Genomic DNA, 14,579 nt, shown 5'->3' with positions numbered 1-14,579 from the left:
TATTTCTTTGGAACTATAGAGTGAACACATTTAAATATCAAAGATAGAAGAAGGCTGTTTTATCAGGAGTATAAAACAGGCGAAGAGGTATTTTTTGAGTTAACAAGTTTAGCGCTATCTATTGTTTTTTTTCAAAACAATGAAGGTAAAACATAAAAAACAATAGATGGCGCTGAACTTGTTAACTCAAAAAATACCTCTTTTTCTGTTCTATAACCCTGATAAAACAATTTATTTTTTTCTATTAAATTTAAATGTTTTACCCTTATAGTTCCTAAAAAAATCATAGATGGCGCTGAACTTGTTGACTTGAATAATACCTCTTTGCCTGTTTTATAACCCGGATGAACGACTCTCTTCTATCTATGATATTTAACTGTGTTTACCCTATAGTTCCTCAGAAAAATAATAGATGGCGCTGAATTTGTTGAGTCAAAAAATACCTCTTTTCCTATTCTATAACCCTGATAAAACAGCCCTCTTCTATCTATGATATTTAAATGTGTTTACCCTATAGTTCCTAAGAAAAATTATAGATGGTGCTGAACTCGTGGACTCAAAAAATACCTCTTTTCCTGTTCTATAACCCTGATAAAACAGCCTTCTTCTATCTATGATATTTAAATGTGTTTACCCTATAGTTCCTAAAAAAAATAATAGTTGGCGCTGAACTCGTTAACTCAAAATATACCTCTTTCCCTGTTCTATACTCCTGATAAAACAGCCCTCTTCTATCTATGATATTTAAATGTTTTTACCCTATAGTTCTTAAAAAATCAATAGATGGCGCCACTTGTTCGAAAAAATTTGAAAAAATATCCAATACCTCTTCGCTCATTCTATGTTCCTGATACTCAAAAATTTTTTTTTCCATCCAAAAAATTTTTCGAGTATCAGGAACATAGAATGAGTGAGGAGGTATTTTCAAAAATATCAAATACCTCTTTGCTTATTCTATGTTCCTGATACTCGAAAAATTTTTTGAAATTTGATGGAAAAAAAAAATTTTCGAGTATCAGGAACATAGAATGAGCGAAGAGGTATTTGATATTTTTGAAAATTTACCTCCTTGATATTATATCGCCTGATACTTTTTGAAAAAAAAATAATTTTTTTTTGTATCAGGAACATAGAATGACCGAAGAGGTATTCGACATTTTTTGAAATTTACTTCCTCGATTATATATTTGCCTGATACTTTGAAAAAAAAAAATTCAATTGTATTAGGAACATAGAATGACTGAAGAGGTATTCGATATTTTTGAAAATTTACCTCCTTGATTTTATATCGCCTGATACTTTTTGAATAAAAAAAAAAAAAAATTTGTATCAGGATAATAGAATGGGCAAAGAGGTATTCAATGAGTTATGAAAAATAAAAAAAGTGATTGATTAAAATTATAATTATGATGAATAAAATGTTTACAATAAAAATACACAGGTATATATGCAATCACGAGCTAGAAGCGTGAGCTTATTCTCGTGTATGGAAATAGAAAAAATAATATCAAGTAGAAATATGGCTTTAGTCAATCATTAACTAAATATAAAATAAATCAATACATAAAAACTGATTTAAAAAGAAGAATAAAACTAATAAATTCATTTAAAATTAAATTTAAAGCGCATTCTCGTTTATTTGAATATTGATATTTTGGTTTATTTATTTATTTATTTATTTATATGAGTAATAAAAAGGTAAAAACAATCCAAAAAAATTCAATTAAATAAAATAACAAGTAGAATATAATATTGTTGATTGGATAGCACTTGAAAATTGCGTTCGAGGGTCAATCTATTAGCAATTTAACGAATGTTGATGTATATATAGCTAAATGATAATCAAACTTTTGTTGATGTACGTTTGTGTCAGTAGCTGTCGTCTGCTTTTATATATAAATCACTTCATTGTCTATGTTTTATATTTTTTTTTTCCCTTTTTTTTTCATTTGAATATTTTTTTCTTCTGTAGAAACACAAACAGTGAATCGCGACGCCGGCTTTAACAACGAATACAAGGCTATTCATTACTGAATGTTGGCAGATGCATCAGCTAGTGGTTTTTCATTCCTTCTGTACTTTAACAAAACTATCTCTCTCTCAAATTTTATAGTACACATACACACTTACTGACAAATAACATCTATACAAAAGTTATATTTTGTTTGTCAGTGTTATTTTACTGATCGTACATTTCAAAATAACATCACAACAAAGTAAAATTGTTCATTGGTACTTTTATAAACTACAATGTGTCAACTTTCATGTTGGTTACTGTCGACTAAGCAAAACTATATACTTATACTACAACATATATTTGACCAAATGGTCAGACTTTTAGTGTAATATCCGCTTATGAAAATTTTATATAACTTAACAAACTTGTAAATTATTATCAAAGCTTTAATTATTTTCTCTATGAAATTTAATGATTGTATGTATTTTTGTTTCAGTTGTTGAGGAAGTTGAAGCTGACAAAACGGAAGAGGAAAATGTCGAGACCTTTTTGAACAATGAAAATGGTCAGTTTATTTTTATTTAATTATTATTTTCTTAATTTTATTTGAATTTTTTTTCATTTTAGATGAAAGAGATGATGGTGATGATGAAGAAGATGAAGAAAATGATGATGAACCACAATATCATGAAACAGAATTTAACTATGATGAATTTCTACGAAGGTATTACCATATTTTATTTGAATTTCATTATTTTATTTTGAATATATTGTGTTTTTTGTTTACAGATTTGTCAATGTTAAAATCGTCAAAGGAATGGCAATTCTTCTGAGTAATTTTGATAATAATTCAGCTGAACTTAATCATATTATTGTTAAAATGTTACACAGAATTGCATGGGATTGTAAAATGCCATCAATGATATTTCAAGCAACAATATTTCGTTCATTTCAACGTATTTTTGAATCGAAAAAACCAGAACACAAAGTAATATTAAAAATAATTATTATAAAAAAAAACTTAGTACTATTATTTATATTTTAATTTTTAAAAATTTTTCATGTACGTGTTGAATACAACTTGGTAAAATGTCGAAATATAACAGGAGTTGAAAAAGTTTGCTGTCTTTATAATACGCCAGTTTGCGGAAGTAGCTGAAAAAAACCAAAAAGCGTACATGGAATTACTCTTCTGGAAGAATACATCTCAGGCAGTTGAGATGGTTGAGGGCTATGACATTCAAGTTGAAAATAAAAAACTTAAACGCACCGGCTGGACGGAAACTGAAGAAGATGAGTTACGTACTTTGTTCATGGAACATCAAACTAATAAGCATTCTCAAGGTAACTTTAATTTTTTTTCATCTTATTTATTTTATTTTTTAAATTATATTCTTTAATTATTTTTCATTAATTATTATTAATTTATTTAATTAAAAAATATATTTTTCAAGTTAAACTTTGGTTTGTTTTTTTTTGTTTTTTAGATGTTGTTGATTGGATACTTGAAAACATGATAAGAGAAGATCGTACTCGTCGTAGTGTTGTTAAAAAACTCAAAGAACTTTATCTCATAACAAATACCAAGGTAATTATTTGAATCATTTACAAGTTTTTTTGGATAATTGACTTGTACAGTTGTTAAGAGCAATTAAAACTTTCTTTATAGTTTCTGATAATTTTTTTTTTTTTATGCTATTACAAAAAATAAACGTTGGATAAAGATCGAAATGAACAATAATATCCGTAAGGGCAAAATGGTATTATAAAAAAGAAAAAAAAATATATATCTTGAAGAATAGCCGTAGAAATATAGAGAAAAAAAAATATTTTCTGTAAAAGCAATTTTAAATTTTTATTTATTTTTTGTTGAATCGGTAGAAAAGAGCTTTAATCTTTTACCAAACAAGCATGAATTTCTATTTTTTAAATGTAAAAAAATAATCCAGTTTGTTGGTAAAATTATTTTTAAAAAAATTATATATTTTATTACTGGGGGATTAGATTATATTGGTATTTTTAAACATTTTTTTTTTGCATCTTTTATTTTAACATCTATAGTTTGTTATTAAATTTCCACATACACACCCACACATGCCCTTTGCATGCATATTTGTGGTTTCAGTATCAGTTGCTTCTTGAACATACCCACCTTCCGACAATACCAACCCTCAAAGAACATCAAAAGATCAATGATTTATCGTTAAGAAAATAATAATAAAAAATAAAAAAAATACATGTAAACTTTAAAGGAATAAAATAAGCAAAGTAAAGAAAAAAAAGACGAAGAAATTCTTCATCTGCATAGTAAAAAAATATAATTTTGAAAAAATAAATAAATAAATTTCGAGAGACCTCGAGAAATTGAAAATTCCAAGAAGACAATATTCTCTCTTTGTCTGGAATTTATTTTTCATTTTATATTTTTTTTTTCTTCAGCTTAAATTACTTTTTATTTGCTATAGAATAGCATGCACACTTTTACTATTTTTCTCATTCAAAACCATCTTACTTGCTTGTGAAAAAAAGACAACTTTTTTATCCTTAAAAAAAACTTTCATGTGTCTTACTTGAAAATTTTTTAAACTGTTAAAATAATATTCAAAATAAGATTGCGTAAATTATTTTATAATAATACTTATTTGAATTTATTATTTTAGAAATCAACGAGAATTCATTTACCAGAAGAATGGTCAGAAGAGGAAATAACCCAGCTCACAGAATTGTGGGAAATTCATAGAAATGATATCGGTAAGTATTTGAGTGTAAATTTCCATTTATTTTTTTTCATATTAAATACTCAATCGTAAAAAAAATTCAATTGCTAAAATAAGAACAAGTACATACTCGATTAAATTTGATAAATTTCATAACTTTTAGATTATTACCTCAATAAATGAAAAATTTCGTGGCAATTGTACTTGATAAAATCCAATTTTATTATTTTTTTATTTAAATTGTTTTTACATTCTATTTTGCAAGATAAATATTTATTAATATCAATAATTATTGTATAATGAACATCCATCTTGCGATATAAATTTCAGTAAAGCTGGATTAATAATATTTTTTACTAAAGCAGTATAAACACGAGTGAGAATTTCAAGGTCGATCCAAGCAAATTCTAAAAGACTATTTGAGTAAAAATAATTATTATTAATAATTACTTGGTAATATATTAATATCAATATGAATAATAGTTGTAAATTTATTGTTTTCTATCTTTTAAAAATTTGAATCAGTATCTAAAATAATTCCAATTGAAGTGCAAGTTGTAGTAAACGAACAATCGAAATAAGAAATTTTGGTAAAGGAGCATTTTTGACTGGATAAAATTATAAAAATATTAAACTATAAAGTAATCAATAAGATTTTATTTATATTACTTTTTGAATTACTTAATTTAGCAATGGTTTAACAAGACGATATGTTTCCAGTTGAAATTGTAAAAAAGTACCGACAAAATTACAATTAAAAAATTTCATAAATCAATATTTATCATAGCCCTTATTTTCTTTCAAAAGTACAAAATTTAAAAGAAATAATTTTCAATTTTCATAGTTATATTTAGAACTCAATGACGTTGTTTTAAAAATTTATATTTCAAATGCTTAATCAATCGATTTTTTTATTTTTACAAGTGTCTATGTACACTTGACTTGACTTGTATTTGAATGGTTGCATAATTGCAGATATGAGAAATTTGAATGATCTAAAATTACCGAGTTGAGAATTATTATTTAGTAAAATAAAATAAAAAGCGTGGCCGTGCCTTCATAAGTAATTAGTTAATCATTAAACTCGTTGAGAAAAAATTAAAGCCAACAAGTCAAGTGTACCTAAACACTTGTAGAAATAAAAACCAAATTGTGCTTATCGTTGATTAAGCATTACATTTGAAATATATATTTTAAAATCTAATTATAAATTCATCAATATGTTTAAATATTTTTTTAAACATGTCATTATTATTAGCATAATTTAATATGATAATTAATTCCAAAAAAAACCGTATAAATATCGAAAAAAGTTTCTTACAAATTCAGTACATTCAAAAGAAAAATTGAAAGTAAAATCATCATGAAGTTTTTAATTGTAATTTTATCGGCACTTATTGCTGGTATTTCATCACAAATTGTAGTACCAACTTATCCTCTTGTTAAATCATTGCCAACTTGTGATCTTGAAAAGGTAATATACCAATTAAATCTTATTAATTATTTTATAGTCTAAAATATTTATATATTTTTATGATATAGTTAGTAGGAACTTGGTATACATGGTCAGCAATTCCAAATGGATATGAACCAAGTCAAAAATGTAGTACCGTTGAAGTTGTTTTAAATAAAGAAGGAGGTTTTTCAGCAACTGTTTCATATATAAGTATTCTGTAAGTTAATTACAAGACTATCTATAATTTATTAAACAAAATTTCATTGAAATAAAATATAGCCAATAATTTAAAAAATCATAAAATTATAATTTCAAGAACTGGAAGTACAAATAAATTCAATTTCTCTGCATATCCAATTCAAGGATCTCGATCACAATTTGATTTAAAATTCCAACCACTTGCACTTGAAAGAAACAGTGTTGGAATTATTTTAGATACTGATTATATTCACTTTTATGTTCTCGAAATGATTCAAATGGCCGAAGATGGAAGGTACTAAGTTGAACATAATTATTTTTTTTATATTTATGTATATATTACCAAGTAATTATTACTAATAACTTTTTTCGTTTCAATAGTATGTTGCAATATGCTTGGGTTCTATCTAAAAATGCTACACTCGATGCACAAAGTTGTGATCGTGCTGATCATGCTTTAGAACTTAACGGTATCAGTAAAACATCATTGAAACGTGTATCACGATATGGCTGTTCATTATACTAAGATTATTACTGTTTTAAATAATTAATTCTACTCTTTATACGAATTCGCATTAAATAATATTAATAAATAATCAATTGCATATATATTTGACTTGCTATCGTCATTTATTTATTACCCTAATTAAACAATAAGATCAATATGATCGAGACATTATCAATTGAAATTAATTTTTAAAAAACTATTTATAAGTTTAAATATATTTTAATTTTTATTTAAATAGATGTAGTTGAATCTATAAGCAATGGTTTGACAATAAAAAGAAAAAAAAATAAAATAAAAGAAAAGCTTTTGGAACTTGGATTGGCTAAAGACAAAAAAGAACTTCATAAAAAAAGAAAGAAGAAAAGCGATGGATGTAAGTTTTAATTTTTTTTTTTTAAAAAACATATATATATATAAATACTTTCAACGTTTGTTCAATCCATTATCCAATTTCAATTGTATCGTATACTTTTAGTTTTACAAAGTTTCTTGTCTATTTATTTATTTTTTTAATTCAACAAAAAAAAAAAATAAATAAATGATGCAAGTTAAAAGCTTGAAATCGAATTTTACTATTGTTATTTTTTAATTGGCAAGATTTTATTATTTTAAAATAATTAATATAATAACAACAAACGTTGAAATAATATTTATTATAAATTCAATAATATAAGTTTGAAATTAATTTACAAATGACATAAAATCATAGTAAATATTCACATAATATATGCATGTTATGTGACATATATATATCTGGGGTTTGTGGTGCATCTAAACATTGCCATCCATTTATAAACCCCCTTTCTTCTCACCCTGTCTCATCCTCTCTGACACTTAAACTACATCCACCGTGTCATACTTTGTGTCACGCAGCATGACGCAGTATATTATATTTTACCCTTTAACTGAGAAAATACTATTCCTATTATCGTACTTCTAAAATGTCTGTGTGTGTGTTTCCTTCAACTATCATCATCATCATAATTTCATTATTATAGATATGACTAATTTTTTTTAAATCTAATTTATTATCATTAGAGAAACATTATTAAAATACTTTTAACAAATGTCAAAAGCTTTACAATTTAATAATAAAATTAAATTTATCTATAAAATTTTAATTAATTGATTAATTAAAATTTCATTAGTCATTTATTATTAATTTAAATCTATTATCAATTGAAAATATTTTTTCATTTTTCATTTATATAACCATTAACCTTTGTAGTGTTTTTAAATTTTTATTTATATTTTTATTATGAAATGTAAAAAAAAATATATTGTTAAATTATTTTTATCATAATGATAAAAATACTTTTTTATAATTTTTATTTTATCTATTAATACATATCTATTTTATTTTTTATTTAAAAAGCACAAAAAGCTTCATTGGAAACTCAATCATCAAGTGAAAGGTCAGATAGCAGTGACAACTCTGATAGTGAAACTTCTGATACAGCATCAAAAAGCAATTCATTAAAAATAATTAAAAATAATAATAAAAAATCATTTAAAAATAATAAACAACCTGCTATTGTTTATTCTGATGGACAATTGTCAGTATTAATAAAACAAGTTATAAGAGAAGGTAAGAGAGTTGATTTTTGTTTTTTATTTTTTCAATCAATTAATTTTATAAATACTTTTTTTTCGATAGGAAAAGAAATGAATAAAGTACTTGAATGGTTGAGAGAATCTCTTCAAGATGCACTTGATGATAGAGATGAAGAAAGTAATGATGGTATATCATTGGTACCATTGACTGATGATTCATCATTTGCAATGGAGACACCAAGTTTTCGTAAATTATTACGTGCATTTGGAATTGAACCACCAGCTAATGAACAAGAAATTCATTGGCGTATACCAGCAACTATGTTACCATCAACAATAAGAAAACGTTGTGAACTTATTACAAATTCACTTGCTGGAAATTTCATTGAAGAAGGTATGTATTTTATTTATTCTATAATTCAATTTAATTATTATTCAAGAGCTAGAGAGAAATTATTTATTTACTTTATTATTTAAAGAAAATACAGAAGTTCCTGAGATTAGAAGTGATAATGATGACAATGATAATGATGACAGTGATTCAAGCGATGATAATCATCAATCTGATTTGGATAATATTAAAAAATTATTCAACAATAATTCAAACAAAAAAAAATGTAATTATTTATATAAAGTTTATTTTTCATTTATATAATTAAATTATTATTAAAAAATTTTTACTCAATCTTTTTGTTTTCTTTTTTTTTTTTCTTTTATTATTTAGTCAACTCAGTGGAAAGTCGTCAAATAGCTGAAGGCGATGACTCAAGCAGTGATGAAGATACTTTGCCAACAAAAACAATGATGAAGAAAAGTGTTGAGAACAAGTTGACCCCCAAGATGAAAAATAGTGACAATAGTCAAGATAATAATAAAAATGAAAAATTAAAATTGAACAAGAGTCGTCTTAAAGTAATGCAAGATTCTTCAGACTCAGACTCTGAAATGAAAATTGATAATAACGATGATGAAAATAGCATTGGTATGAGTAAAATTTTATTACTTATTTTTTTTTTTTTGTATTTTATTAAATTTTTTATCATTTATTTTTAGCTGAAACAAAAAGAAATCGTTCAGACAATTCTGACAATGAAACTCCAATAAGTAAAAAACGTCGAGTAATTCAAATTAACAGCGATGATGATACTGATGATGACAAAGACAATGATGCTGATAAAAATGAAGAAAAAAATAATGAAACACCAGAAAAAAATATCACAAAACAATCACGTAGAATCATCAGTGATGATGAAGATGATTAATTAATTTTTTTTATTATTTTTCTTCAACAATAAATATAAGTTTCTAATTTTTCATTTATTATTTTTTTCTACCATTTGTTAATTATTATTTTTCTATTAAATATAAATAATAATTATCAATTTTTCAAAATTTTTTTTGTTGTTTTATTTATTAATCACATTATGAATTAAATATAATTTATTTAAAATAGTATAATATATAAATTATCATTCGAATATGATAACAGAAACAAATTCAATTATTATCGAAATAATTGATATTTAAATGTCAATAATTATTTTGTTTCTTTGTATTTCTCAATCATATTTTTAATCATTGTACCAGTTTGACATTCAGAACATGGAGTTCTACGTTTTCTAATTTTATTCATTGAATCAGACTTGGTAATATGATCAAATGTTGAAAAATGATCGTCTTTTTTATCATTTATATCATATTTTTTATTATCTTTTTTTGGTGATGTTTGTTTTGTTGTTACAACATCAGGAATATCATCAACATGAATTCTTATTGCCATAACTTTGTTCTTAGCTTTAATAACATCAACAGTATATCCTTCTTTTTCAAAAAATTCAGCAAGTTCATCAAGTGTAAATGGTTGATCATCGGAATTTTTAAGTTTTTCATCAAACGAAACTTGTATAAATCTCGATGAATTTTCTTCATTTAATTCTAATATTATACCTTCGGCTTTTAATACTCTAATAAGTTCTTCAAAACTCATAAAATCATCAAAATCTTCCATTGACATATCTTCAAATTTTATTTCAATGATTTTCAATTCATCACCGTCATTTAATTTTTCAACAGTCATTCCTAAGTCTTCAACAATGTCTGAAAATTCACCAAGTGTTATTGGAACTTCTGAATCTTCATCAGCCATAACTACCGTTCCAATTTTATCTTAAATATTAAAAATAAAAAATAATTAACACATTGTTTAATAATTATTATATTTACATTTATAATTATTATATTTTATATTATTTACCTGCTGATGATTTTATTTTTTCGATACCTCCATCATTAAGTATTTTTCCAACACTTGCACTATTTGATTTTCTCACTGCATAAATATCAAATATATAAACAACACCATTCTCTTCGTATGATACATCTCCATCTAAAAATTATTAAAAATTAAATAATTAAATTATCGACTTTTTAAATGTTTCTACTTGTTACCTGAATCTAAAGTTGCTGGTAAAGCACTTAGACAAGTTGCTAGTAGAACAAGCCCAAACGAAATGACAATCATTTGCATAATTAAAAAATGATATATAAAAATTAAAAATTAAACTAAGTCACCTCCAAATATCAGCACGCAACTGAACGTAAATATATTTAGCCTTGTCTCTTTTATACTTTGATAAGCACCTGTCAGTGCATCATTCAAAAATCATTATGTAACAATATTTCAACTGCGCCATTATTTACTCCGTGATACACGTAAATTTTTTTTATTATTTTTCATATTTTATTATTATTTTTTTAGTTGTATGAAAAACTAAAATCTTATCTAAAAAATATCAAGTTATTTCATCAAATTGTTAAATTAAAATATCCATTATTTTAATACTTTTATGAAAATAATAATTTTATTTTTTTAAATTATTTTTTTTATGATAATAATAGGTTGTTAAAAAACAATTATATTGATAGTTTTTCGATAAATATAAAAATTTGATTACCGAGTAATAAAAATACCTTTTATTTTTATCTGTACGTTGTTATTTTTTTTTTATTTTTACCATTAAATACCGGAAGTTTTTATGAATATAAATATCGGTTCATCAGTATCAATAATTCTACAGAATTATATTTCATCTATTCACTCTTAAAAATACCTGTGCTTGTATAATTATATAGTAATTTTTATGCAATCATTTTAGTAGAAAATACGAAAAAAAAAAAATGGTTAAAAATTAAATTTAATATTTTCTTTATAATAAAATGACTTGTATGATAAATAATGATTGTGAAAAGTATCACTGTGCGTGAACAACACAAGTGATGAGGTCACGATCCAGTGGAATAAGCCACAATTATACCAGGTACCAGGAAAATATAAAAATAATAATTCATGTACACTCAACAACAGCAAATAAAATTTGTATTTTTTTTTTTTTTTTTTCGTTAAGCAAATCATATTGTTAATTCAAAATGAAAATATTTATTATTTATACATTGAGTTATAAAAATTGAAGGCCAAAAGCATTTGTAAATAATAAGGTTTGATGACACATCGATGAATCAGTGTATCTCGTTAAATTAAATTCTTCAATGATCAAGAAAAAATAATTATTCAACTTTTTCTTTACCTGTAAAAATATGAAAAAAAAATTATTATAAATTTATATTTTAATGGAATTATTTTTTACTGTTAGTTTTATATTTCTTACCAACTATTTGAAGATGACTGAGCTGATGCTTGAGCTGACGATTGGCTGTGTGAGCCATGATTTCTGTAAAATTAAAAAGATTTTAATTAATAAAATAATTGAAATAATAATTTATAATTATTATAACAATTGAAGATAATATACTGTCATTTGTTAAAATAAATTTACTAATATATATCAACAATTGTTTGTAGAGAAATCTTTTAGATTTCTCATTCACCGACAGAAGCTATACATAATTTTTTTATTTCGAGTATGATAAAGAGAAAAATTTTATCTCCAGTTAGTATTTTAGTTATTATTTATTATGATGTAAATAAATTTAAATAAATACCCTCCAGTTTGACCGCAGACATCACAAGGTTGTTGCTGGGGTGGTGGACGATAGTGTTGTCGATATGGTTCATACTGTGGTGGTTGATAATGCTGGGGTGGTGGTTGGTAATGTTGACGTGGTGGTTGATAATATTGAGGTGGTGGTTGATATTGTTGAGGTGGTGGCTGATAATATTGAGGTGGTTGTTGATAATATTGTTTTTGACGACAAGGATCACAATCATCACCTCTATGTTTGTCCAATAATTTATTAAGAAGACCAAGATGTGGTTCTGGTGATCTACGTCGACGTATTTTATTGAGTTGTCCTGGTTTAATTAGCTCAAAATCTGGTTCTTCTGTACCATCCATATCAATTTTAATTACTTTTATTTCATTATCATCACCAATTCTTTCAACTTTAAAACCATCATCTTCAAGATCTTTAGCGAATTCATCAAGACTTACTGGTTTATTTTCATCTTCTTCTTCAAGAATCAATAATACCGTTGCAATTGGTTCTAAAAAATAAAAAACACAAATTAATATTTAAATAATTTTAATTATTTATTGATTTAATAATTATTAAATATATTTACCAAGTATTCCTGGTATTTTTCCGGTAATATCGGCATTCAATACTTCTTCGTCATTATCATTATCTTCTGTTGCATTTCTTACAGCATATAAATTAATAATATAAACAACACCTAATTTATCTGTTTTATTATTTTCAAATGGTGGTAATAATTCATTTGCAAGTGTTACATTTTCATTAAATATATCAACAGCAAATTTTGATTCTTCAGCATCAGCAAGTGGTGGTAACAATTCAGTTGGAGGAATTGGAACCTCTTCATAAGACTCTGCAATAATATAAAAAATTAAAATAAATAAATTAAATTATTAATAAATATATATTTATAAAAATTATTATAGCAAACAAGTTACCTTTATCAAGTGGCAAAGCATCAAGTGCTGTTGTTATAAATAAACATAAAAATAATGACTTCCACATGTTGGAATAAATTTAAAAAAACTGCAGAATAAATATAAAATACAACAAGTAATCTTTAGATATATCAATTCAACGGATAAATACTCTTTGATAAATATTCTTTGATTTTTTCTTCTTTTATAGCAAACGATATCCACCTTTGTAACTCATAAGCAAGTGTGATCTTCTAATGGTTATTGCATAAGTCAACAAATGACTAATATTCCGGTATTGTTTATTTCATTTTGCTCATCAGAGGAAATTTAAATTTACACTTTTGGTATTTCCCCTTCATATGGAAAATATAACAATTAATTATTTTTTTTTTTTTTCTACACGTTTGCATAATTATGTTTTTCTTTTTATTCCAACAAATTAATGATTCTATTTTTACCGTTTTTTTTTTTAATTAAAAACAATATATTTTATTTATTTAAAGAATTATTATTTATTTTTTAAATTGTCAATATTATGTCACAAATATGCAAAAGAATAGAAGAGTTTGATTAAACTTTATGATTAATGAATTTGACCATGAATAGATTTTTTTTTTTATTTACGACATTAACAATGGCATTGACTTAAACTAAAGACGAAAAATCAACAGTAGTATTTAATTTTTCCTGCAGCTTGTTTCGATTTGAATTATCGAAAGTATAAAATTTTAGGGAATTTATTTTCTTCTTTGTATATTTTTGTTAATAACTTTTTTCGATTTAAAATTATAACCTCGTTGGAAATTTATAATTTCCATAATATTAATAATAGCATTTCGTTATTTATTTTTTTATATATTCATTATAATATTTCTTCAATTTATTCTCATGTAATTGAAGAATGTTAATACTCAAACGGCCTTGAAGATGTTTGAATATTGAATGATGCTATTAAAATTATCACAGACACTAGTTCAATGGTGCCTATAGTAAAATTATTTACAAAAAAAAAAAAAGACTTATTTAAAAAAATATATATTTTTTAGTGTTTTAAATTTATATGATAAATGATTAGTCATATAAATAGACAAAATAAAAAAAATAATACAATTCTGGGATTTTCCCAACTTGTATTTAAATTAATTAATTAATTTTTTTTTTTTTTTCTAATGAATTCATAAATGATTCAATGAATTTGTTTTTTTTCTCTTATTATTTTTTCGTTTGATTATTCCTAGGAAATAGAATACTTGATTATTGCGTTTTAATAATAATC

At 24.3% G+C, this 14,579-nt stretch overlaps 4 protein-coding genes across 4 annotated transcripts in view; 2 read left to right on the top strand and 2 right to left on the bottom strand.

Annotated features, from left to right (window-relative positions):
• The window catches only part of LOC122855336 (protein timeless homolog), an 84,294-nt gene extending 74,642 nt beyond the window's left edge, over positions 1-9,652 (top strand). The window contains exons 13-24 of the mRNA XM_044156625.1: positions 2,454-2,522; positions 2,585-2,681; positions 2,747-2,945; positions 3,064-3,301; positions 3,445-3,545; positions 4,618-4,708; positions 7,075-7,209; positions 8,212-8,424; positions 8,494-8,784; positions 8,870-9,007; positions 9,115-9,372; positions 9,444-9,652. Coding sequence (XP_044012560.1) covers positions 2,454-2,522; positions 2,585-2,681; positions 2,747-2,945; positions 3,064-3,301; positions 3,445-3,545; positions 4,618-4,708; positions 7,075-7,209; positions 8,212-8,424; positions 8,494-8,784; positions 8,870-9,007; positions 9,115-9,372; positions 9,444-9,652 — 2,039 coding nt within the window. The remainder of the gene's footprint in view (positions 1-2,453; positions 2,523-2,584; positions 2,682-2,746; positions 2,946-3,063; positions 3,302-3,444; positions 3,546-4,617; positions 4,709-7,074; positions 7,210-8,211; positions 8,425-8,493; positions 8,785-8,869; positions 9,008-9,114; positions 9,373-9,443) is intronic.
• On the top strand, positions 6,015-6,927 carry LOC122855339. The gene is made up of 4 exons (XM_044156629.1): positions 6,015-6,148; positions 6,217-6,347; positions 6,447-6,623; positions 6,710-6,927. Exons 1-4 carry the CDS (start codon positions 6,038-6,040, stop codon positions 6,852-6,854), a joined length of 564 nt encoding a protein of 187 aa, XP_044012564.1. The 5' UTR covers positions 6,015-6,037; the 3' UTR covers positions 6,855-6,927.
• LOC122855338 lies at positions 9,625-11,121 on the bottom strand. The gene is made up of 3 exons (XM_044156627.1): positions 10,839-11,121; positions 10,645-10,776; positions 9,625-10,556 (listed from the first exon to the last, which is right to left on the bottom strand). Exons 1-3 carry the CDS (start codon positions 10,915-10,917, stop codon positions 9,928-9,930), a joined length of 840 nt encoding a protein of 279 aa, XP_044012562.1. The 5' UTR covers positions 10,918-11,121; the 3' UTR covers positions 9,625-9,927.
• Positions 11,122-11,229: 108 nt separating this feature from the next.
• Positions 11,230-13,481, bottom strand: LOC122855335. The gene is made up of 5 exons (XM_044156624.1): positions 13,322-13,481; positions 12,970-13,236; positions 12,390-12,891; positions 12,056-12,118; positions 11,230-11,974 (listed from the first exon to the last, which is right to left on the bottom strand). The coding sequence occupies exons 1-5, from the start codon at positions 13,386-13,388 to the stop codon at positions 11,971-11,973; spliced, it is 903 nt and encodes a 300-aa protein (XP_044012559.1). The 5' UTR covers positions 13,389-13,481; the 3' UTR covers positions 11,230-11,970.
• Positions 13,482-14,579: the final 1,098 nt, after the last annotated feature.

The sequence above is a fragment of the Aphidius gifuensis genome, linkage group LG4 (assembly GCF_014905175.1).
Source record: "Aphidius gifuensis isolate YNYX2018 linkage group LG4, ASM1490517v1, whole genome shotgun sequence".
Lineage (NCBI taxonomy): Eukaryota > Metazoa > Arthropoda > Insecta > Hymenoptera > Braconidae > Aphidius > Aphidius gifuensis.
The sequence above is the reverse complement of the archived record's forward strand: the minus strand, read 5'-3'. Positions and strand labels throughout refer to the sequence as shown.